At 39.3% G+C, this 26959-nt stretch overlaps 1 protein-coding gene across 10 annotated transcripts in view; it reads left to right on the top strand.

The window, feature by feature from the left end:
• LOC105010548 (protein bicaudal C homolog 1-A) overlaps positions 1 to 24584 on the top strand; it is a 75374-nt gene extending 50790 nt beyond the window's left edge. For 2 of the 10 annotated variants that reach the window (XM_010869892.4, XM_020047679.3), the window contains 10 exons: positions 1639 to 1826; positions 1934 to 2075; positions 12710 to 12881; positions 13348 to 13519; positions 13627 to 13666; positions 15551 to 15723; positions 17003 to 17165; positions 18151 to 18314; positions 18610 to 18724; positions 21105 to 24584. In XM_010869892.4, the coding sequence (XP_010868194.2) occupies positions 1639 to 1826; positions 1934 to 2075; positions 12710 to 12881; positions 13348 to 13519; positions 13627 to 13666; positions 15551 to 15723; positions 17003 to 17165; positions 18151 to 18314; positions 18610 to 18724; positions 21105 to 21232 (1457 nt within the window). In that variant the 3' untranslated portion in view covers positions 21233 to 24584. The remainder of the gene's footprint in view (positions 1 to 1638; positions 1827 to 1933; positions 2076 to 12709; positions 12882 to 13347; positions 13520 to 13626; positions 13667 to 15550; positions 15724 to 17002; positions 17166 to 18150; positions 18315 to 18609; positions 18725 to 21104) is intronic. The other 8 variants (XM_020047678.3, XM_010869899.4, XM_010869898.4 and 5 more) reach the window with 8 other exon arrangements.
• The last annotated feature ends 2375 nt before the right edge of the window (positions 24585 to 26959 follow it).

The raw sequence follows: 26959 nt of genomic DNA, 5'->3' as shown, positions 1-26959 counted from the left end.
CCTTGTAAGACCAGACAGAACTCTTGACATTCAGGCCTAATAGTTTGACTTCAGTCAATATTTTTCTGCATGCTCTCAGAGATCTTTATACGGCATGTCATATGCCTTTTACTCAGGAGTTGCATCTCAAGGGTGATCTGAGGATGCATCTGAGCTCAATTTGGAGTGTCATGGCAAAGGATCTGAATACTCATGTACGTGAAATATTTAAGTTTTTAATTTTCAATAAATTGGAACACATTTCTAAAAACTTGTTTTCACTATGTCGTTATGGGGTATAGTGTATATATTGAAGTCCAAAAAGTACATTGATCAATTATGAATTAATTGAATTGAATTAATTAATTGAAGAACGTGAAGGGGTCTAAGTATCTTCTGAAGACACTGTAAACATGAATTATATGACAATCCAGCATATCGGCATACCAAATAGAAAAACATAACTTGCATACAATTACCAATGTGGGTCTCTGAATGGTTTTCAACATTTAATTTGACTACTAGACTAATATCAATGTTAACAAAAATACAGCTCCAGAACAAATTAAGAGACCACTGCACCTTTTTCTTTCCTTGCCAAAAAAGTTGAAAAGGAAGGTTTTGAGTGAGGAACAAGGGCTATAGGCATTTTTTTTAAATGGGGATATACGTGCCTTGGGGAGAATGTAAAGCCTTGGAGAATTATTGATATTACACACCAACTCATATCCATCAATGGACCTGTCAATCTGGGTATTTTCAGAGCATTCAAACTTACCAAGGAACATTCCACTCTCACCTCTGACATGCCATCAAATGCATCTTGCTTTCCCCTCTAAGGCTAATTATTTGATTTTGTTAGCAAATCAACTGAATATAAAATGGAGGAAATGTAATATTTATTTCTCTTTAATTGGTGGGTGGAAATGTGCTTTTGGGCGTTGTGTCACAATAACGCGAGTGCCGGACACCGACAGAGGTTCTTCCAATAAAGCTTGTTTAATCCAAGAATATCCAAGAACAAATGTGAACTGAAACAAGGCAATGGAACCGCAACAGCAACAATGACCAACAAGAAATGGGGACTAAACAAGGGGTTAACGAGACACAGGTGAAAGCAATGAACTAACAAGACTGAACATAGAAACAGGAAAACTAGAACTAAAATGGCATGGCACAGGCCGTGGCCGGCCGTTATACATTGCTCTGTTTTTGTGGCTCCCTCCATACGGCCTCACAGTTCAGAAGCTCTTTGGAAGTAGCTGCTTGTGAAAGCCCTTGGTTGTTTCCATGGCGTGTTTCCAACTGCAGTGGACCCTTTATTGTAAACACTGAGTCAACAGTGGCACTTGAATACCGAGATATCTGACAAGGTAAACAAAATGCTTCATCCAATTTTACAGAGCACTCTAATCATTCTCTCCCATGAAACCAAGTCCCTGCTAGAGTTTTTTCCCCCATTCTACAGACAGCTAATGTGTTCATCCAGTGTCTCAGATCCTCATGAGCAGTGATGGTTGGTGGCAGCTCTGGCCCATAATGCGAGCGAGTAGGGGAAGTCTACGGTAGAGACTTTTACTCTAAGGGGTAGATATAACTGTAATTGATATGTGATGAAAGTGTTTTGATAGATATGATTTTTCTCCCTCATGTGTCCAGGCTTCTCGTCTCAGTTGATGATGCACCCTGCTGCCCAGGCCACTCTGAGCAGCATCCTGCTGTCTGGGGTCCAGGGATACACCCAGAACACCCCTTCGCCTCCCCCAGGCCTTGCCCCCATCGACAAGCAGACCAATGGCATCCCTGACTGTTCCAAAGGACCTTGTACCCTCAATGGACATGTCAAGGTAAGTCACTTGAATAAACACAGTCTAGTCATGTTTAGCTTGAATGTAAATATACATACCTATGTGAAATATTCTGTATGAGCTATATAGTGTGTGTTTGTGTATAGCACCCTGGCTCAGTCTATGGGAGGATGTCCAGTGGGTCACTGTCAGACACAGTGCTGAACCCTAACCAGTGTGACACGGTCCAGGATTCCAGTGGACACAACCAGTCAGAACCCCGTTCCAGCAAGTCCAACCAAGATGAAGGTACCATGTACACAGTGCACCAGTGTCTTGGAAGTAAACTACTGTATGTGTCGTTGAAATTATCACACATTTATATTTGGTTCTGTCCAATATTTAGGATTTCATCAAATGCTTCTCATGAGACGGTGGTACAGTTTCACAGTTCACAGAGATAAAAAGCGCTTCATACAATTCCTAGAGGAAGTTCACACCCCCTTACAAATATTCAGATGTATTTTCTCAATTATCTAGACACTGCTCCCCACTTTCAAAAGCATTTTGAGGTGACTCCAGGATGCTGGCCTTCTAGGCAGAGTTCTTCCTCTGTCAAGTGTCTGTGTTCTTTTGCCCATATTCATCTTTCCTTTTTATTGGTCAGTCTGAGCTATGGCTTCTTCTTTGCAACTCTGCTTAGAAGATCAACATCCTGTAGTCACATCTTCACTGTTGAAGTTGTGACTTGTGTTTTGCAGGTACTATTTAATGAAGCTGCCAGTTGAGGAACTGTGTGGCATCTGTTTCTCCAACTAGACACTAATGTATTCGTCCTCTTGCTCAGTTGTGCGCTGGGGCCTACCATTCCTCTTATTATTCTGGTTAGAGCCAGTTTGCGCTGTTCTTTGAAGGGAGTAGTACACAGCTTGTATGAAATCATCAGTTTCTTGGCATTTTCTCACATGGAATAGCCAGAACAAGAATACGCTGATGAGTTTCAGAAGAAAGTTCTTTGTAATCGAACCCATAATTGCTAATGTTATTGATACTCAACTAGTCTAAGACGGACAGTTTTTTATTGTTCTTTAATCAGCAAAACAGTTTTCCACAGGGCTAACCTAACCAAAAGGGTTTTCTAATGATAAATTAGCCTTTTAAAATGATTAGTTTGGAATAGCAAATCCAATGTGCCATTGGAACACAGGACTGATGATTGCTGATAACAGGCCTCTTTAAGCCTATGTAGATATTCCATTGAAACGTTAGCAATATATGCACTGTATTTGTGATCAGTTTGATGCTATTTTAATGGACAAACAGTTTGCTTTTCTTTCAAAAACAAGGACATTTCTAAGTGACCCCAAACCTTTGAACAGTAGTTTATGGCCAAGACTGGTCAAAATGTGACAACAATATCACAAGCACACCACAAATCTGTCCATGGTAGAGTGGCAAGAAATAAGCCGTTATTCAAGAAAGACCACCTGAATCCCCTTTGAAGCATGAAAAAATCTAGAGATTCTGTACTCATGTGGTGAAAAGGTTTTGTGGTCTGACAAAACATTTTACTTTTTGGCCTAAATGCATATTTTTTTCAAAACCAACAAAGCACATCAACCAAGGATCACTATCCTTAATGTGAAGCATGTTGGTGGCATCATCATATTATCCTTGTCAGGATTGAAGGGAAAATGAATAGAGAATCATGTACAGAAAAAACCTTGTCACCTTCAATGACCTGAAGTACACAGACAAAGCTGCAGTGGCTAAGGAATTAAAAGTTACATGCCCGTTGAGTTGCCTTTGAGGCATGAATATTGCGGTCTATCAAGGCTCCAGCAGGAACTTGACAGAGCTTGAACAGTTTTGTAAAGGAAAATGGTATAGTATTTTCGAATCTTGGTTGGAGACATATCCCAACAGACCCACAGTTGTAATTACTGCCAGTGGTGCTTCCACAAGGTTTCAGATCTTGGGGTTAGGTCATTTTGATATTTCAGTTTTTGATTTAACTTTGTAATTGTCTTTCAAAATAACAGTCCCCTTAAAAGTTTGAAGTACAGCATGTAGATAATTGCAGTATAAATCCTAATTTAAATGTACTAAACAATGACACCTTTGCAATGAACCCAATAATATTTTTCAACCGAACATTTCGGACTAGATGTGTCCTGTATTTTCTATATGTACATAATCTACAAATACAATATTTATAACTATACCTCAGTTAGCCATTTCAATATCGAAAGTGACTGGTTTTGATGACATGGGGCACAAATTGGCACGTACATAACATAATACACAATTTTCGGGGGCCGTTTTTGCTTGATGGTTCCATTTTCACAACCAGTATCCAAAAAAAAGTTTGGAGGTGTACTTCACCTGAATACCATCTTATGGCCTTAATAATTTTCTGAAAATGTAATCTGGGGGGCTAGCTGCTGAATGATTCACATGGAACGCTGAGGGGTCCCTGCGGAGAGGGTGGATATTTCTGCCCTAGTAACAGAATTCACATCCCTCATGAATATTAATGTGAATAATACAGGACATGTCAGGAAGGAACAGTAGTAGGAGTAAATTGAGTAAACTGTCTAAAAAGCATTCACATTAAATCAAGCAACCATTCAGTATTTAGCCTAATTAGCTAGCTAACAATTTCTGAGCTTGAAAGTGCCACCAGCAATACAATAGAATGAGAGAACCCATCATGATGTCTTAACCACAATCAGTCAAACATACAGTGGCTCAGAAATGTATTTACCCCACTTTTTACCCCCAACACTGTGTTATGACATTAAATAAAATAAGTTTTTGACACTGATCAACACAATAGGTATATAATGTGAAAGGCAAAAATAAAATCAGCATTGTTTTCTAAATTAATTACAAGTTAATCAAAAAATAGTTGATTGCATTAGTATTCACCCCCTTTGCTGTGACACAGATGAATGAGCTGTGGTGCTTTATAAGCCCTGTGGTTAATTGAATAGAGTCTTCCTGTGTGTAATCAAGGTGTTTCACATGATTTCAAGTTAAGTACACCTGACACTGGGAGGTCCCCCATTTGGTTAGTATAATTTCTTACAAAAACAACATCACAAGCACAAAGTCTGGGAGGCCACCAAGAGCCATATGGCAGTTGTAAAGGAGTTAGTTTTCCACAGCTGAGCTGGGAGACACTGTGTGTAGTGCAGCAATAGCCCAGGTGTTTCACAAAAGTGGTCTTTATGAGTGAAAAAAATAAAACAAATCAAATCTCAGCTAGAGAGACTCAGACCACATGGAATATCATTATATGGTCTGATAAGACCAAAAGAGCTGTTTAGCCTCAATGATAAGCACTGTTTTTGCGCAAGCCTTACAACGCACATCATTATCTCTTATCTCTACATTATCTCAACTGGGAAGCAGGGTGGTGGCAGCGTCATGCTATGGGGATGTTTCTCTGTGTCAGGGACTTATAGAGAGATGGCAAAATGGATGCAGCAAAGTGCAGAGAAATCCTGGAAGAAAACCTGCTGAAGTCTGCAAGAGACTTGGGACTAGGGAGAGATTCACCTTCTTTCAGGGCAAAGATCCCAAACATACACCCAAAGTCACACTGGAGTGGTTAAAAAACAGAACTGTCAATGTCCTGGAGTGAAACAGTCAAAGCCAGACCTCCATCCAATTGAGAATATGTGGAAAGATTTGAAAATTGCAGTTCACCACAGATCATTCTCCAACTTAATGGTCCTTGGGTAAGTTTGCAAAGAAGATTGGGCAAAATCTTCTGTCCAGATGTGCAAAGATGGTAGACACTTATTCAAATAGAGTCATGGCAGTAATTGCTGCCGAAGGTGCCAAATATTGATTAAATGCGGTGAATACTTAGGCCATCAATAATTTTTTCATTTGAATATGTAAATCATTTATAACATTGTCGATTTGTTTTATTCACTTTGACATTGTAGACTTTTGTGTTGATCAGTGACAAAATAAATACATTTTTGATTTCATGTTGTAATACAATAAAATGTGGAAATGTCCGGGGGGGGGGGGGTGTACTTTGGAGAGCCACTGTAAAAGAAAGTGGTCCAGTTCACCTAGTTTTAGAGTTCCAAATGACTAAAACAGTACCTCCAAACACAGGAACCCATGGTTACACAAGAGTCAGGACACTTTCAAATGGCCAAACAGAAGTTAAAATCCTTTAACTTTTAAATGGCCAAACATTTGTTTGAAAATACCCTCAAATAATGGCCCTGTGTGAAAGATTTGATCACAAATCCTAGAGCCAAATGAAAAGGATTACCTTCACTATCCAAATAAAAATGTAAGGCAATGTTTGAGGTTTTAGAGAACCTGCTAGGTTCTTTATTAATAGCTAAATTAATTCATACCTCAATACGTTTGTTTTCTTCCTTGTGGGTTCTTCCTTACGTTGTGCAGTAGGCAGTCCAGTTCATATTCTCAAACCACTTTCATAAGGTTGCATCCAGGTGACATTGATGGCTGGTATTCCAGTGGTTGAGGTCCATAATTTCCTGTGTCTCGAACATGGCTGGTTTAAGTGTAGGCCAGCTCTCACGCTCCTCACGTTCCCATGTTTTTGGAGCTGGTGCTCAGTGGTCTTCTCAGTCTGGGCCCCAGCATGGTGGGTCACAGTAGTGACTGTTTTCCCCTCCCTGCCCGCCTACTGTGTTCCCCAGCTCGTTCCAGCTGGCTCTGCTCCGTATGACCGAGCCCAGGGAGAATCAACCGAACAGAAATATCTGGAGATGTTAATTAAAGTGACTGACATATTATATTACACTGCACACACACATACAGATCCTGTTCTGCAGGAGGGTTGCCGCCTTGAAGAGAGCTTCTGTATTTAATTAACATAGATGCCAACTTTGAGGTTTAGCAGTTACATTTCACACATGCTCCTGCCATCCTGTAGAGTGACATACAGGTGCAAAGATAATTCTTTACTTCATGCATGGCACAATGGACATCTGAGAAACATAGCACTTAAGAAATGGTTGCTAAAAACTTGGTTGTCTAATAAGAATAGTATAAGTATGTAGCCATTCTTCGTATTTCATTTGTCACTGTACTAGGTTAAAATAAATACTATGAAACATTAACAATTGTAATTCATCTTTAGCTAATTTCTCCACAAATGTATAATATAGTAGTATAACCACAGTCAAAACAAACATTCAGATGTTAGCTATGCAAGTTGTATTCAGAGTTTTAAAATGAATGCTAAAATGAAGTTTCAAATGGAACTGTGATACATATTTAGTTTGGGAAAGTTTGGTTTTGTCTGGACCAGACATTCCAGGTCTGGGATTTGTTTTTAGCCCAACGACCATTAAAAGTGAAAGGAATTCACTTCTCAGACTCCAAGTTGAGTTTTGAATCCAGAGGTCAAGAGAAAATCATTATTTTAATGGTAGTCGCATCTCATCTCATGGTTATATTGTCACTAATCCCATCATAATCAATTAAATTCTTACTGATTACTATCATAATCTTTTATGATAAAAAGAATGACTGAGCAGGACCTAGATATAGCGAGCTGCCAGGAGTTTCTTAACAGTCTCAAGCTTCAGAAGCTCTCTGTCAGGTCCTGGCTATGAGGTCCACCTGCTCACCTTACCTTTCAATTACTAGATCCAGCATACTTTTTATTCTTGCACCAGGGCCTCTTGCACAAGCAGTACGACAATCAAACATGGTTTAACGTATAACAATTACTGATGAACCACATCATATTTCACTGCATGCGAATGGTATCCTTTTGTTTTAGACAACACTCCACAATATCTACCATTAGTACTTGTTAGTACTTGAGCTGGAATACTGGTCTTTTGTGTTACGAGCAATTCCTGTATGGTTAGATCCTGGTAGTTATGTAACCTGGTGTTTAATTCCTATATGGATAGATCCTAGTAATGATGTAGCCTGGTGTTTAATTCCTATATGGTTAGATGGGTGTCCCTTTGGTTGATGCCTGGCAGTGTGGGTGGATTGATTTCATGCCTGTTGGGCCCTGTCTGGGGCCTCCCCCGGGTAGGGCCACATTGTCACTGGACCCCCCCCCCCCCCGTCTCAGTTCCAAGGTGTTACGCTGCTATATTATTGTGCTGGGGGATATGAGGAATGCACTACTAACTTTTCTCAGTCTCCTCCAGTTTAAAATTTTAGGAGGAGATGAGGTCCTGGTCCATACCTGCGGATTACCTGGTTTGGGGGGCCCGTTGCTGTCCCTGTCCTTGTCCACCTGGTCATACTTCTGACCTAGTCTAAAATCAAATAGACTCTGGATTTAGCCCAGAGAAATGTATTTATTATTCCAATTGGACTCTTAATATCTCACCCGGCACAGCCAGAAGAGGACTGGTCACCTCTCTGAGCCTGGGTCCTCTCTAGGTTTCTTCCTAAAATTCGACCTTCTTAGGGAGTTTTTCCTAGCCACTGAAATTCAACACTACTGTTGTTTGCTCCTTGGGGTTTAAGGCCGGGTGTCTCTGTAAAGCACTTTGTGACAACTGCTGTTGTAAAAAGGGCTTAATAAATAAATTTGATTGATTGATTAGATCCTGGTAGTTATGTAACCTGGTGTTTAATTCCTATATGGATAGATCCTAATAATGATGTAGCCTGGTATTTAATTCCTATATGGATAGATCCTTGTAATGATGTAGCCTGGTGTTTAAGTGAGGAGAAGCTTGTTTTCCCTCACAGGTTGCAGGATCTCTGACATCTCGAACTCTGACATCCCCCTTAAGCATGCTCGACTCCATTATGGACATATTTGTTTTATTAATGTTTTATCTATTTGGAAATTACTAATGAGGCATACAAATTCCAATGTTGTCTGGCATTGCCATACACCATTATTCCAAAATTATAATCTCCTAATAGGAAGCTGGCAATTTACATATTACGTATGCATATTCAAAAACAAACGGTGTGGTTTCACTTATCTATGCAAACATAGTACAATGTACAAACAATATTTGTGAAATTTGGAATAAGGATGTGCCTGCTTTACAGCGAGATATTTAGTTGGAAACAGTATGGAGTAATATAAGTGGAGCATCCCAAAACCTTAATCATCCAGTTATTCATTTTAACTTTATATACAGAACTTACACTACTCCATACAAAATATAATGTCTTTAACATCCTCCCCTGTATGCTTATTTTGTTCACATAATGCAATTGGCTCCTTTTTGCATGCCATGCGGAATTGTCCTCAGGTTATAACTTTTTGGAAAGAAATTACAGTATCCTTGTCACAAATATTAGGTTTTGATATCCCTTGCTCTCCAGATGCGTTATTGCTGAATGATAGCACATAATTGTCTATGTCAAAACAAAAAAGCTTTGGCTAGCTGGTTTAACTGCAGCTAAGAAATGTGGAAAATGTAAAGTCTTTGTTATAGGTAGTGGTTAATAGTAGATATATACAGTAAGTCTAGAAATATTTGGACACTGACGCAATTTTCATAATTTTGGCTCTGTACGCCACCATAATGAATTTCAAATGAAACAACTGAGATGCAATTAAAGTGCAGACTTTCAACTTTAATTCTTGGGGTTGAACAAAAATATTGTATGAAACGTTTAGGAATTGCAACCATTTTCATACACTGTCCCCTTATTTCAGGGGCTCAAATGTTGGTCAAATTAACACAATCATAAATAAAATGTTCATTTTTAATACTTTGTCGAGATTCCTTTGCAGGCAATGCCCGCTTGATGTCTGGAACGCATGGACATCACCAAACACTGGGTTTCCTCCTTTGTGATGCTTTTCTAGGCCTTAACTGCAGCTGTCTTCAGTTGATGTTTGTTTGTGTGTCTTTCTGCCTAAAGTTTTGTCTTCAGCAAGTGAAATGCATGCTCAATCGGGTTGAGATCAGGTGGTAGACTCGGCCATTGCAGAATATTCCACTTCTTTGCCTTGAAAAACTCCTGGATTGCTTTCGCAGTATGTTTTGGGTCATTGTCCATCTATAAAGTGAAGTGCAATCACCTTTGATGAATTTGGCTGAATCTTAGCAGACAATATATCCCTACACACTTCAGAATTAATCTGGCTGCTTCTGTCTTCTGTCACATCATCAATAAACACTAGTGACCCAGTGCCATTGGAAGCCATGCATGCCCATGCCATCAACCTGCCTCCACCGTGTTTTACAGATGAGGTGGTATGCTTCAGATCATGAGCCGTTCCAAGCCTTCTCCATACTTTTTTCTTTCCATCATTCTGGTACAGGTTGATCTTAGTTTCATCTGTCTAAAGAATGCTGGTCCAGAACTGGGCTGGATTGTTTTTAGGTGTTTTTTGGTCTAATCTGGCCTTTTTATTCTTGAGGCTTATGAATGTTTTGCACCTTGTGGTGAACCCTCTGCATCCTCTTGCTCTCATGAAGTCCTTCTTTTTATGGTAGACATGGATAATGATATGCCTACCTCCTTGAGAGTGTTTTTCAATTGGCTGGATGTTGTGAAGGGGTTTTTTAATCAACTCCAGATCTTTTACCTGCTTAATTGATGAAGAAACAACGAAGGAATAACCCACACCTGTCCATGAAACAGCTTTTGAGTCAATTGTCCAATTACTTTTGGTCCCTTGAAAAAGAGGGGGCTACATATTAAAGTGCTGTGATTCCTAAACCCTTCCTCCAATATGGATTTGAATACCTTCACATTTATAATTAAAGCCGGGAGACTGCACTCGAACCAGGAGCTGTATACCACAGCACCTGGTTCGATGGCTGAATCAGTTTCCTGGTTATTTCAGTCATGGGGATGCTATAATGATACATTTATGATTTGTGTTATGATTGAGTATACAATAAAAACATCTGATTGCAAAAAAGAAGCCCAAATGCCAGAAAACTAGCTCAATACACACATTCATCTAATCGTTACCATCCTAAATCTCATCTCATCTTCATCCGCTTATCCGTATCGGGTCGCGGGGGCAGCAGTTCCAGCAGGGGACCCCAAACTTCCATTTCACGAGCCACATTTGCCAGCTCTGACTGGGGGATCCCGAGGCGTTCCCAGGCCAGTGTCGAAATATAATCTCTCCACCTAGTCCTGGGCCTACCCCGAAGTTTCCTCCCAGCTGGACGCGCCTGGAACACCTCCCTAGGGAGACGTCCTGGGGGCATCCTTACCAGATGCCTGAACCACCTCAACTGGCTCCTTTCGACGCAAAGGAGCAACGGCTCTACTCCGAGTTCCTCATGGATGGCTGAGCTTCTCACCCTATCCCTAAGGGAGAAGCCAGCCACCCTTCTGAGAAAACCCATTTCAGCTGCTTGTACTCGTGACCTTTTTCTTTCGGTCATGACCCAGCCTTCATGACCATAGGTGAGGGTAGGAAGGAAAATTTACTGGTATATCGAGAGCTTTGCCTTCCGGCTCAGCTCCCTTTTCGGCACAACGGTGCGGTAAAGCGAATGCAATACCGCCCCTGCTGCTCCGATTCTCCGGCCAATCTCCCGCTCCATTGTCCCCTCACTCGCGAACAAGACCCCTGAGATACTTGAACTCCTTTACTTGGGGTAATTCCCTACCCTACCATCCTAAATGCATCTATAAAATGTATATTTCTCCTTTGGTTATTGTTTTATCAACAATGTATAATATTCAGTGTGCCCATGCCTACATCAGCATTTTCCAAAGTAGTGGTCACGTCCCCATGTGGTGTTGAGTGGGAATTACACAAGAAAACCTCAGATGGACGAGAGATATGGTTGAAATAAACAGCAGTTTCTGTTTTCTTCCTAATGGGGCTCAATAAAATATTTTCATTCCATTCCTGGTGGATAGGACTCTTAGGAACAGGCGTGTCTTATGTTTTCTTACTAACCACTTAAAACTGAGTGGATAAGACCAGGCAGTAAATCATACTGAAAGAACCTTCACCCCTGGCTATTGTGCAACAACGCATCGTAGCGTTGAACATAAACCATTAGTTAGCCGTAGTAGGCATGACCATATTATTTATTTGGAGTGACTTTACTGAGTAACATCAAAACATGGTGTCTAAATGTGTTTTTAAATAAAAAGTATGTTGACATGACAAAAATGTTTGGGACCTGGCTTGTATTAATTGACTATTGAAACTTTTTTTTTGCAAATTAGGTGTTTCATTTTCAAAATAGGTCACAGTAAATCGTGAAACATATTCTTCTTTTGTGTGTTTAAGCCATATATTCTGATATAACTCAGTCCGTTATATCAGAATATGCATTTTGATCTTTTTAAATGATGCAACTACTTTTTCAACAACTTTTTAGAGCAGAGGATGTTAACAAACTGCAGTCTAATGTTTACATTCAAAGCACATATTCAATGGATCTGTTTTTCATTCCCATGTCGCTTGTCATGATGTGCACGCAATCTGGTGCATAGCTGCCTGCAGCACTTTTTCAACACACACACACAGTTACACACACACACCCACCACGGCCCAATAAAACCTTTTTGCTAAGTTCAGTAACAATTATTTGAAAATGGAAATTAATACCTTTTAATGTCATTACATTCATGGTTAAATCGTAGTAGTAGCCCAAAGACTTAACACCCACAACAAATGTTTCCCGCATTGTTTTCAAAGGAGACGAATTTTGCCTGAAAACCGAACATGGCAACTCTAGTCTTCAACAACCAGGAATGTTTGCTCAGACACTGATACTAATGTGTTCTGTTAAGAATGAAATGATAGTAGAGTTCCAATATTTGCATAAAAGTAGTAATCGAAAGATAGCAGTCAGAGTATGTAATCCAATTAGAATCTCACACTCATTATAAAGACTGAATGAACGTCACATTCTAAGTGTAACTTAGAACAAAACCATCACATTGTGAATGCAGGAATATTATGTCCCACCTGTTAATAGTTTTGAACAAATGCTATTTTACTTTCTTTCTGCCAGGCTCTGACACATTTGTGGAAGTGGGCATGCCCAGAAGCCCGTCTCACTCAGCCAACGGCAACGAGCTGAAGCAAATGCTGGCTTCCTGTAAAACATCAGGGAAACGGCAGGCAGTGGAGCTCCTGCAGGGGACCAAAAACTCCCATCTCCAGTATGTCTGTCCAGAGCTGCTGTAAGACATTTACATCTTACAGAGTTCAGTTATGTCCTAACTCTGCTGTGGAAGCCCATTACCAGGTCAAGACGTCTCCAGAACTCTAAATTCATTGTAGTTTTTTTTAAAGCATCTTTGAAATTGTCTTTGTTATTTGTTATATAAAGAAAATGTAGTATTGTTAGTAATCAATTTTCATGCCTAAAGGATAGGAATGTTGACAAATAAATAACTCTTGTCCATTGGTATGACTCTGTACAAGAATAGGATACAGTTACTCAATTTTTTCAGTCTGAAAAGAGGCTTGGGGTTATGAGCTATTAGGGGACATGGCAAGGGACTCTGCATTCTGTCATGCTGTGTCATAACATTATGATATGCCACATCCTAAGGTGCTGTCTTTGAGCTGAGCTGTAGGCTTCTGGGTTGTAATGGGGTTTGTACCATGTTGTCTGTCTAATGTTCCTCTGTTGTCCTCCCACAGCTCCGACTGCCTTCTGTCAGACCCCGAGTCGAGTGCTTCAGACAGCCCAGTGACTGATAAAAGGGCACCTGGCAGTGAGCGGGCAGCAGAGAGGGCAGCACAGCAGAATGAGAGGGACAGGATCCGTTTGGCACCACATTCTTCCTTTGCCAACATGCAGGTACAGCTTGAGGTATTCCAATTCCACTTTTCTCTCTCACCCACTTACGTCAATAGAATCATTTGAATTTGACTGATAGAAAGACAGAAAAACATTGACCTTGTCCTTTTCAATTTCAGGCACTTGAATATGAACAGAAAAAGCTGTTAGCAACCAAAGGTAAGTGTCATTCTTTTCAGCTCTTGCTCTTCATTGTCCTGAGCAGATGTTCTGAAGCTCTTCTGAAGAACAAGCTTTCTTTACAACCTGCTTTGCTCTGTCTGCTAACTGTCCACTTAGGGAAGGTGTTCTTACCCTGCATTGTAATGTCACTAGGGGCTCTGACAGTATGGTGTTTTACTAGAAATGTTGCTCATTCTTGTATTCAGGTTAGCCTCCGACAATGGGTCCAATCCAGCTGGAACGAGGGTACAAAGCAGGGTTTGCGTTCCAAACCAGGTCTTTTGCCATGCTGTTTCAACTATTTCTCTCAATGGATTTCTTGCTAGATTGCCTGTTGGGTCTCGTCTTGGTTCATGCTTCTGTTTCCTTCATCACCAAATGTGCCCTGTTACATTTTAGAGATTCAGCTTTGTTTCCGGATAGTGGTAACTTGAGGAATGAAAGAAATGGGCCCTTTTAATGGCGCTTATTCAGACAGAGAATCTGTTTGGAAAGGATCGCTTGCCTTCTTCTCTCTCTGCAAAAGCAGTAGAGGTTCATCAGATTTTTCCTGCCACTTGTTTCCAGCTTCAGCCAAACCAGTGTCTCCCATTTTTTCTCAGATTCAAGGATCAGGGTTTTTCCTGGCTCAGAATTAGGCAAAGGTTCAGAATTAGGCAACCCCCGCTACCCCACGCTCCACCAGACACCCCGCTGATATACTTGATATAATATCTGGATACACACTTAAAACAATAAAACTATTACTGTGTTAAATCTGCCCTGTTGTCAATGACTAGTAGGGCAGCTAATGCACACTATATTATCCTTCCCTAAGCAAAATACAAACAATGTATCTATTCTTTACATATTAACATGTTACCTATTTGATTTTACGTATGTAGGTTTTTTGTTCTCCTCTGCCTGTCCAGGACTAGTAGACATTTTATTGGATTTAAGTACATCCAGTCTGTAGTTTCTGCCTGGTTGTTTTCCTAAGCCCCCAAACACATTGGCTCCACAATGCGTCTAGCTTACAGAGCATATCATTCTCTCTTCATTTTGTCTGGGCCACCGGAAAACATTTTCCCACTGAGCATTTAAACTAGGTTCATTGGAAGATTTAGGAATCGCATAAAAATTTGTTATCACTCATCAAGCTTTATAATTCATCACAGTTAATATTATTGTTGTCTATTTCCGTTGTTATACTATGTTCCTGTTAATTTGACTTGCATTAAAAATGCAAATGAGCTGTATACATCTCTGGACAAAATTAAGAGACCACTGCACCTTTTTCTTTCCTTTCCAAAAGTTTTGAGTGAGGAACAGAAGCGTTCAATTTGCAGTGGTCTCTTAATTTTAACCCTTCGGTTCCTCACTCAAAACCTTCCTTTCCACTTGTTATTTCGACTTTACTCATCTCCGCGATGTCAGGACTTGTTAGGTCATGTATGCAAGGTTGCCAGATCATTGACAGTAAACCGAGAAATTTTAATACAACCATGTCTGTATATTGATCCGCCCAGACCCATCAAACAGCCCAATTATGGGGAAACCTACCAATCAGCATTTGCTGAAGTGTTTCTTTGGTAGCCTATTTAGCGTATGAGCGCAAAATTATGTTTTACCATGCCGACACACAGAGGCCATGTAAGATTTTGGGAAGGTGGCCGCCTCTGGGTTTTATATGCAGGAAAAATCCTGAGGATGAGCTTAGAGTAACCAAGTGCGTCTTCCCCTTGCTAAACTAGTGCGGAAGGAGTTTTTGATAGTCGGATGGTATGAAGCTGATTGGACTGGTTTGCATGCATCCAGTTGATGGGAAGCAATTTAGCTACCTAGTACCAAAGGCAAACCTAGGGGCAATAGACGTAAACAATTTTATTTCTCTCTTTTCAGCCATGTTGAAGAAGCCTGTTGTGACTGAGGTGCGGACCCCTACTAACACATGGAGTGGTCTTGGTTTCTCCAAATCCATGCCAGCAGAGACCATTAAGGAGCTTCGCAGGGCTAATCATGTGCCCTACAAACCCAGCATGAGTACCACCTACGAGGTAAACTCTGACTATGAGGTAAACACCAATGGAACAGCATTTCTACTGTTGACATTCCAAATATGCAAAGAGTAATGCCCATAATTATGGGTTGAATAAAAACAACAAGCAGAAAAGTATGTTAAATTCTACTCTGAACTTAAATCATATCATGTTTCAGTATGATTTGATGAGAGGTTAAAACAGAAGTCCATGTTTCAGTATGATCTGATGAGAGGTTAAAACAGCAGCCCATGTTTCAGTATGATCTGATGAGAGGTTAAAACAGCAGCCCATGTTTCAGTATGATCTGATGAGAGGTTAAAACAGCAGCCCATGTTTCAGTCTGATCTGATGAGAGGTTAAAACAGCAGCCCATGTTTCAGTATGATCTGATGAGAGGTTAAAACAGCAGCCCATGTTTCAGTTTGATCTGATGAGATGTTAAAACAGCAGTCCATGTTTCAGTATGATCTGATGAGAGGTTAAAACAGCAGCCCATGTTTCAGTTTGATCTGATGAGATGTTAAAACAGCAGTCCATGTTTCAATATGATCTGATGAGAGGTTAAAACAGCAGCCCATGTTTCAGTCTGATTTGATGAGATGTTAAAACAGCAGCCCATGTTTCAGTCTGATCTGATGAGAGGTTAAAACAGCAGCCCATGTTTCAGTATGATCTGATGAGAGGTTAAAACAGCAGCCCATGTTTCAGTTTGATCTGATGAGATGTTAAAACAGCAGTCCATGTTTCAGTATGATCTGATGAGAGGTTAAAACAGCAGCCCATGTTTCAGTTTGATCTGATGAGATGTTAAAACAGCAGTCCATGTTTCAATATGATCTGATGAGAGGTTAAAACAGCAGCCCATGTTTCAGTCTGATCTGATGAGATGTTAAAACAGCAGCCCATGTTTCAGTCTGATCTGATGAGAGGTTAAAACAGCAGCCCATGTTTCAGTATGATCTGATGAGAGGTTAAAACAGCAGCCCATGTTTCAGTTTGATCTGATGAGATGTTAAAACAGCAGTCCATGTTTCAGTATGATCTGATGAGAGGTTAAAACAGCAGCCCATGTTTCAGTTTGATCTGATGAGATGTTAAAACAGCAGTCCATGTTTCAGTATGATCTGATGAGAGGTTAAAACAGCAGCCCATGTTTCAGTTTGATCTGATGAGATGTTAAAACAGCAGTCCATGTTTCAATATGATCTGATGAGAGGTTAAAACAGAAGTCCATGTTTCAGTCTGATCTGATGAGAGGTTAAAACAGCCGTGCATGTTTCCGTTTGACGTGATGTCTTCATCTCACCCCCAGGGCTCCCCTCTGTCCCTGTCCCGCTCTGGCAGTAGAGAAGGTGTGGCCAATGGCAGTGACTCTGACAACTGGAGAGACAGGAATGGGGTTGGGAATGGTCTTCCCAGCCACACTGAATTCCCAGCATCTGTTAGCAGTCCTAAGAGGAAGCAGAACAAATCCGGTGAGCAACCTAGCAGATACACATCTAATCAAAATGTATGATATCAAAGAAAGAGAAAGGCAAAAAGGCTAGATTAACACACTCCCAGCAAAAGTTTTGATTAAAATGTTGTGATGAATAAATATAACCTTTAACTGCAGAAGCTGCGAGAAGATAACTTAATTAGTTATAATGTTGGAATCAGAGTAGATGTGTCATTAATGTTCCTTCTTCTTCATTAATGTCTGCAAAGTTCAAAAGACCAGTTTCAGATACTTAGTTGTGCTTGCTTTTGGAACTTGTTTTAAAATATTTTTCTATGTCATTTATAATTTTTATAACAATTTAAATGAGCTCCCAATGCATTTTAACAGAACAAAAAGTACCATAAGCTTGAATACAAATCCTGACATTCTAGATGTTTTTCCTCCTACAAAATCCAAGCGATCAACTCAAACCAACATTGTTAATGCGTTCAGACAAGCATAAGTTAACATGGGTTTAGAAACAAAGAGGTTTTAATTGAAAATGGTCATGGCCAGTCGTGCTATAATACCAAGTTTAAAGCTTTAAGGCTATACTACCTTGAAATTCTATACCATTGTGATAAGAGAAATATACTTAGTTAATTTTTATTTAGTTAAGTTATAAAGACCAAACCACCTTTGTATCAGGTGTCTTGGGTATCCAAATGTAGAAACTGTCATCGACTATACTAATTAAAAGCATTTGCATAATTGGAATTAATTAATGAGACCTTGAACCGTCCAAGCTAAAGTGACCAAATCAACATTGTTTCACATTGCTTAGCTATCTCACTTCAGTCATACACATGAACACATCTCATTTACTATTCTTAATGTTTTCTAGTTTCCACCGTGTGTTCTTACCCTTTTCACAATGTTGTATATCAAAGAGAGTCCCCATTCCTGATGCTTTAGAGAAACACACTTTTGTCAAAACAATATTTCAGTGAATTCTTCTTGTGAATGCTTTTGATTGACAGCTGCAGATCACTATCTCAGTAGCAGTAACTACATGGACTGCATCTCCTCGGTCACCGGGAGCAACGGCTGTAGTGTCCAGTCCTCTCTGAAAGGATCGGACTTGCCAGAGCTGTTCAGCAAGCTTGGCCTGGGAAAATACACTGACGTGTTCCAACAACAGGAGGTACTGACCTATAGGTGCCATAGCTTGGCTTAGCCATATGGACATGTGAGCAGGAGCCTCCATCTATCCCTGCTGATTGGCTTACTAAATCTGAGAGATATGCCACTATAAGTATATTTATGTCAAACTGATACTTACCAGTACTGAAACCAGAGGCAGAGCACACAAGCTGCAAACATGTCATTGTGTGATAGGCTTCAGGTTGCAAAGGTGGAATAGACCCCCCCCCCCCCCCAAAGAAAATATAGTATAGTGTGATTAAAGTATATTGACGGTGAATATGCACTCCTTTCAGATTGATCTCCAGACCTTCCTCACTCTGACGGACCAAGACCTGAAAGAGCTGGGCATCACCACATTTGGGGCACGCAGGAAAATGCTGCTTGCCATCTCAGGTGTGAATGACTATGGTAATGTACAAACATTGTGTGTATTTGTGTATGTGTTTGTGAACCCAGTGTCATGTTGTGGAAGCCCAGGCTTATCCTACTGGGCCATACTGGCAGATTAGGGCCAATAATAATTCTGTAGAAAGAGTTAAGGCGGGTCTTGAGTGATGCTCGAGAAGCTATTTTAATTAGAGGCCGTGTTAAGTATTGGCATCTGTGCTTTTCATTTAGCCTCTGTTTTTGTGGCTATGTCACATGCCCGAATGGCATTCAGTCTGATAGCTAGCCAGCTAATAGGAAATGGCACAACTAATGGCAGGTACTGTAGTGATGTGCATGGAAGCTGTTTAAGCACATCCTCTGTAATTTTAATCGCAATCTCAAAATGAGACTAGTTAGCTAGCAAAAAACTAGTACCATCCCTGTTTTGAAAAGTTTACCTTTGAGGGTGGGAACAATGCTCCTGTCAGGCAGTAGTCTTTACAAAGCCAGAGAAAATATCCACCTGGTTAACCTGTAATGCCGTGGCCAATAGAAATCCAAATCCAATGGCTTCATTGGACAAGGACAAACCTATCTGCCGCCACTAGTGTGATCATGCAATCGGCAAAACTGAAAGGCTACAATAATTGCTACAAAACATGCCTCTATTCATTTTTAAATTAGACATTTGGTCTCATTTGTTGAACATTCCTAGCACAAAATGTCTTTTGGGGCTGTTTGTTTGTGTTCTGTTGTTAAGGGAAAGACTCAAGGCTAAAGTTATTTGGACTGCTGCGCTCCATGTCCATGCTCTGATCAACTCTCATCTCTGCTGAAGGGCTTTACAAAGAGAGGAGAGAACCAGACAATTCATTATACAAATGTCCCTTAACTGCAGGTGGCAGTAGATAAGCAATACTGGCTTTATATCTGTTCAAACAACTCTCTAGGTGGCAGTATGAACCCTTTAATTTGGTTTACCAACTCATAGTACTTGCAGAAAAAAAATTGTGCATGGCCTTTTTATGCAACGGCCAAGCTCACACAGCTGTCATAATTGAACAATTACAATATTGCGTTCTCTGTTCTCAGTGAGGCAACTCCAACTGTTCTTGTATTTGAGCCAGTAAACAAAGCAACTTTGGAGTAACCAGTCTCAAATGGTCATATCAGGTTTTTGCTGGAAGGAATAATTATTCCGGCATTAAATTAATCATTTAGAGGTTCAACTGTTTTATTGGCATATTGTGAAACATTAGTTGGGCCAGCAAACCAATACTGTAGCTCACAAAGATAGGTTTTGTTGTCTAATACTTTTGGGTATTTAAAGCAAATCTTTCTTGTCATTGTTAATTAAATGTTATCTGTTTCAAAACTCCAATAAACTGTTGGGTTGCATTGTCCTCCCATTTAACTTGTGGAATATGTTGAAACAAGTTGACAAATTTACTTTTTAAATTTGTATTGGTTTGTGGGCAAAACATTTTGCTCTTTGATAGGCTGTTGAACAGTTTTAATTGAAAATGTTCTCCCTACATTCCATTTGGTTAGCAAAGGGCTACTTTGTGCAGGTTATATCTGATGAGACCAGATACACTGTAGCATTCTAGGATCTGAAAATGTCAGTATTTTTTGGCTGATGCTAAGGATGCGATTTGTATAAAATATTGCTATCCGGATTATGATTTATTACGATTATGATTTATTATTACAATTGATTTACAATTTCCAAACTGGGTAGATGGTCTCACTTCAAAATAGAGCTAATTGCCTACATAATGTGCTAATAAATTGAATAAAAAAGTTAGTTAGTTACGTGCTTTTGAAACATTTAACACATTATGGATTTGAAGGTACAGCCTGTGTCAAAACATTGAAGTGTACATTGAAGGGAAACTTTGTAAACACTTGAGGGGAATTTTCTTACATATTATGTATGTTTTCAGGCACCCATATTGAAACCAAAACTCTTGATAAAAATGCTGTTGTGTCTATGGTACAATATCTTGGTCCCACTCGCTTGCTTAAAGCGGACTTCGTTGCCAGCAGTTGTGTGAACTCAAACTAACATTGAAAGTATTATAACTAAATTACAGGTCCAGGTATTAAAGTAATCTAGAAATATGAAGTAATTGCACAAAGTAATTGCACATGTAAACCATTATCGTGCAGCCCTAGCTGATGCTGAAACAAACCTTTTCTAATGTTCAAAAGCATGGCCCCAAATCATCTCAACCTTGACACAAGCATAAATCCAAATTAGGAAAGTTTGTCAAAACCTTCTATAGAAAAATAATAACAAAATATTTTTTTTATTACTTTAAGACTGCTGTGTGAGATTGACTAGGCACTCTGTTCTTTAACATTTAAACCTGTAAGAATGGAAATTGATGTTGTTCCGTTATTTTGTCTTTTATAGAACTAAACAAGAACCGAAGGAAGCTGTTCGAGCCGCCTATCAGGTCCTCGTTCTTGGAAGGGGGCGCCAGCGGGCGCTTGTCTCGTCAGTTCCATGCTGACATGGCCAGTGTCAGTGGCCGGTGGTAAAGCTCCACTCGCATACGACCAAACATGACAGGGACCCAGCCTGCAGTGTCTATGTCTGGGCTGATGTAGCCCAGTCTCCAGCCTCTCTGGGTCCCTGTGTTCCATCCTTCAGCTGACACTGAACAATTGTTCACCTTTTTTTAAAGGCCATAACAAAAAGCCATAGTTAAAGATGTGCCAAAAGAGATCCATCTCAATGGAAAATCTCTATAAAAAGTCCAGTGTTCAATGCTACAATATCTGTGGTGCATGAAGGGTATTTTACTAGTTATGAAGGAAAGGTACTGTCTAGTAGTTCATTTTTGTTGAAGGGAACAGGCCGAATGATTAGTACAAAATAATAATATTGATACCATTTGCATTCGTAGTATGCTGTTGTATCAATGACATGCACTTTAACAATACTAGACTTTTGCCTGTTATTGCCAGATTGCTCATATTGGAATATCTATGCATTTTGTATTAACTCGAAGCACAAATGTATTTGTACCAAGCCAAAAGTGCACTTAGTGAGACGGGGTATGGAAGTTAATGAAGTTTAAATATCTAAGTGCCAAAGTGACTTTGTCAACCTAACAAAGAATCTAGAAGGACCTTTGACCCCTCAGTGCTTTGATTGATTGACATACCACAAAGATCAGATTGTGTCCACCAGCAGCTGCAATAGTTACGCTGTAGTCTGTCATATTTTGTCTTTTTTATTTTTTTTCTTGACATTATAATGTTTCTTTCTTTTTGTTTGTGGGGGTTGCAAATGATAATCAGTTTACATGTATGTTTTGAAATAATTATTTTCATTGGTTAGTAATTTTTTTGTTAGTCTTTTTTTGCCCGTTCTCTGTGGAAAGTTCAAGTGCCATAAGATAGTAGCAGAGAGAAAAACATTGGTCATTCTGTCAAAACAGTAGGCCTCCCTCTGATTCTGTTTGGCCTCCTGTGGTTTTCTTAGCCTGTGTCATGTCACTTGTCTTTTTTTTCTCTCTGTAGTCATGTCAGTTGTATTTTTCATTAACTTTCACTGCTTTTAGCGCAACCAATCAGAATGTAGCATGCCTCCACTCTACTACAGTACAGAAGGTCTCCCCACTATTAGTGTATACAATGCCTTTGCTACTTTTAGTTTCCATTTTAGGACAGACATGACACCACCATCTGCATAAACTTCACCTGGTTTCAGATGCCTATTCTAGACACGTTTCTTCTAAATTTACCAAAACTGTGTCCTCATGAAAGTCTTCACAACATTTATTGTAGTTAAGCGAAAACACATAATATTGAGCATCAGTTGTGCAATCTGACCCGGGATTTTTACGATGTAACTACATACGATGGAAGTAACAGGATTATGTGTGCAGTGGTGCTGCTTATCAGAGGACCGTCTTATTCTGAGCTGTGTATTATGTTCATGTAATAACACAGTATTCCATAACCCTTTTGGTTATCTTTGGCTCTGAAATGTGTCTTTTCTTGCTGTAACTGCTATAGATTGAACCCCAAGATTAAGCTTGGAAGTTGATTTGTGCGTTATTTGCAGTCTTATTTGCAGTCTTAGTGCATTCTGTCATAGACTGTTTAAAGTACTCAACATCTTCATGTGCTAAGTGTATTGGTAGATGGTACAGTATTTCAGTGTCAGTGCAGTGATCTGAATGTAGAGTCCAGTTTGTGAGGCTATTCCGTAAAATGAAATCTTGAGTTTAAATTTACGTAAATACAGCATGTGGAATTACCTGTAGGGAGAACAACTCAATGCATCTTACATGCCGAAACATTTCTAAAATGTGTAGTTGCCACAACAGCAACAACACTGACTACAGTGTTAACATTGACCATTCTGTAAACACAGAGTGAAAGTCTTTTTCTTTGTGCATGCTTTGTCTTGAAGATCTGTTGTATTATTTGTTTACTATACCACTTTCCTAACTGATTTGAGCCATTCTCAATGTAATTGTTGTATCACTAAGAAATCCTGACATGGTTGTCATTACCGACCAATAGTGTGATGTATGTTTGAAATCTTAAAGAGACAGGATATAAAAAGGGATTTGTTATTTCACAAAGAAATGTGGGATATGTTCGATCCTTCATCATGGTACTATTTTGAAGCTGTTCAGCATTGATTATGTTAGTGCAGTTATGTTAGTCAATGTATCTACCCAGCAGACAAGACAATGTTTGTTTTGCTTCTGTAAAGTTAAGCCTGCTGTCATTTGTCAGCCTGGAGAGCAATCAAGATGTTGTCTATCAAGTGAATGTTGTCAGAATTATTGATGCCTTTTATCTTCTTTGATGAGGGGAGTCATTTGTAATCTAAGTTTACCACCAGCCTCTTGTTCCTCGATTCTTTTCCAAACTGTTATGCAATTTTTCTTTTTAATGTTTTTTACCTGTTATTCCTAAAGGGATACATTTGAAAGGGTCAACTTTGAGTTGGACCAAATGGTACATTTATAATGAATGTAAACCACAAAGGATGTTATGTATTGCGTTGTTTTTGTATCATGTGCATCAGTGCTTGTTAGCAGTATATATTTCTGGTTTTGAGGATGGTACACCACAGACGAATTTAAGGAGTGACAATGCCTCTTGCCTAAGCTCTTTGCTGTTGCTTTTGTTAAAACAATTGTTGAGCAGGACATGGTTTTAGCCCTTTTATATCTGTAAATATAGTACAGATAGAAGTTGTTTGGGAGGAAATAAGCAAAAACATTTGATAAGTGATACTGCAAAGTTAATAAATGTATTCAGTAAGATGTTTCCTTTGTTTTTTGTTTGTAGCACATACTGAACATTTGACTTATTACAGTGAGAAAAGATATAGAACAAAAATATGACAAGTGAAGAGAGTGAAAGTAATAGAAGATTATTACCAAAAAAATCTGATACATTTTTATTTGAGACCTACACTTACATAATCTGGAAAATAAATCCGGGTCTGGATGTGTCCGAATGATGCCAGAGCTGAGATGCCCACTAATCCTCAGAGGCTATATCCATCTAATCCAAGAGAATGAATCCACTCCGTAGACAGAGCACTGGGAAACCCACTGGCCTACCCAGCATCCTGACATCATCATTCAACACACTGATTAACAAGGGTGATGTATTTGTTCTTTATCTTAACTAAGATGGCCTGTAGAGCAGCAGAAGGGAGGCAGAGATGCCCCAGCTGTGGATTAAGAGTAGCTACATGTTCAATTCATAATATAAAGCAATAAGGTCCTACATCCCTATTGTGGTATTTTGGTTTCTTTTTATCCTTTGTTTTACCGCATGACAATTGCCGTTATCTCCTTTGTTCTCTCCATGGGAGATGTGTGGAGTGTATTTTCACTAATAGTTACTTTTCGTTAATTAAAAAGTTGTGAAACAAAAACCAAAATGTGTCTACCTTTGTGAATTAAGCTATTGTAAATAAAAAATAATCTCATCCAGGGGGCAGTAAAGTAACATTGATTAGGTTTTTACATTCAATTGTTTTTAGGAAATGCAGATTCTTGAATAGTATGCTACTAGGCTACTAGGTCTACAGTATTTAAAACAGGATATACAGTGCCTTGTATGATATACAGACCTCTTTACTTTTTCCACGGTGTTGTTATGAACTTAATTTATATTTGATTACATTTATATTCATGCAATTAATTTACACACAATACCCCATAATGACAAAGCAAAAAATACGTTTTTAGAAATGTGCCAAATAAATCTTAAAGTAGTTAATGAGACCTGGACTTTGAGTCATTTTGAATAACTAATTCAAAATGTTTTACTCCAACATATAGATTACGTACACTTAATAAATAATAACATTTTAGGTGACTCTTTATTTGAATAGTCAAAATGACCTTGTAGTACCTTGTGTGGATGCACTACAGAACACAGATTCATACAATCAACAAACTATCAAAAACGACATACATGTTTGCTACGATTAGAATGAAAAGAGTTAGTGTGAAGATTAGCGAAAAGGTTAAGTTTGGAGATAGGATGAGGTTCAGGGTTAATTATAGTTGATGGTAAATTCAAATGTATTTGATATTCTGTAAAGTATTTACAGTGTTGTTGCAGTAGATTCAACACATTTTACAACAATTTTATTTTCTCTGAACTTCACATACTTTGTTGTCTTCATATTTATAAGAAGTAAGGAATCTTCTAAATTCATTAGTTTTTTTCTTTCCCAAAATAGATTTATGCTCTCTGAATTAGAACGCTTTGTTCAAATGCAAATATAGATGCAAATTTTTTTTCACAGCTGAAACTGGCTGTATTTAACTGTTTTCTAAAGCATCCACTCATAGAGCATCATTGTTTAAATCGGATCACTTCTGGGGAGAGAAAGCCGAATCCCTGTATGTTAATGTTACACAAAGTAACACTTTGTTTAAATCTACTACACACACACACACACTCAGTGGCCAGTTTTAGTATGAATGAACACTAGAATGAACAAAACAAGAGACCTAAACAATTCTGAGCATGGTATGATCTTCAGTGCCCGGCCCTCTGGTTCCAGTACCTCAGAAACACCCGCCCTTCTACACTTTTCACTTACAACAGTTTTTGACAATGAAATAGCCAAGCCTTGATAAAAAGGCTCTGGTTTTTTTCCTCCAAATTTCATGATGTCCGATTTGAGATTATGGCCTTGGACCATTGCGTCACACAGGAGCTCCTTTTCTCTTACCTTAACCTTAACATTAACCTAATAACACAGCCCACGTTGACCTCACCGCAAATCAGTTACAAGCTCCATTTCACCCAGACACACACAAACACATGAACACATTACCACCCAAGGGAACAAGTGTGTTGGTAAACCATTATGCCCTGTCACAACACATCGGCCCATGGTGACTGTGACCCCATTACATGCCAGGTTTTCAGCCTGGGGAGACAGACATTAGTAAGATAAGTGTTAGGGGGAAAAGAGCATATACGGAAAACATGAACCCTTTAAGTTTAGGCATGCACCTTTTGTACCAAGGAAGAGAGAGGTTGAGCGAGAGTGAATGTATAAGGCTCCTCACATTTTCACATTGAAGATCACCAATATTCATGACATTGGCTACAAGTGAATACAGGTTCTAACCTGTACTGGGTCTGCAGAATCCTTATTCATTTAGTGTTACCTCTGTGGGCTGAGTGGTCCCAGTAAATATCGGTGTAAACTTTGTTTCAGTCAGTTCGATGTGGGTGGATCAATATAAACTTGTGGTGTAACTAGCTCAACACCAGGAGAGCCCTGGAGTGAGAGAGCTGCACACTTTGGGTGTCCCACAATATCTTAAAGGGATTTGTAAACCTAGACAAATTTTTGATGTTTGACATAATTCCCCTTTAATGTGATTTTGTGCATGTTTTCCAGTTTCTGTTCCAGTTTCCATTTTAGACCCTGTTGCAAAGCAGGTAGTGCCAAAAATAATGGATATTCACATAAAACAGCACATTTATAGTTTTTTTTTGCTTATGTGTTAAGGATTATTTTCTATCTCCATGACCAAGGTGCTTTCCAATTCAACTGACCCGTATGGACCTTCTTTTCTTAGAATTCATGAATTCTAGAATTGATGGTTCCTTCTACGATAGCAAATCTTCCAAATCTTTATAAGCCAATGCATCCCTAAAACAGACTACCATCACCTTGTTTGACCTTTGATATCAAAGATTCGGTCCTGTGGAATATAGTGTTTACCAGACATGTCGTCCAAAAAGCTCCACTCA

This window comes from Esox lucius, chromosome 6 (genome assembly GCF_011004845.1).
Source record: "Esox lucius isolate fEsoLuc1 chromosome 6, fEsoLuc1.pri, whole genome shotgun sequence".
Taxonomy (NCBI): Eukaryota; Metazoa; Chordata; class Actinopteri; order Esociformes; family Esocidae; genus Esox; species Esox lucius.
Note: the sequence above shows the minus strand (reverse complement) of the source record. Positions and strands in the feature narration are given on the sequence as shown.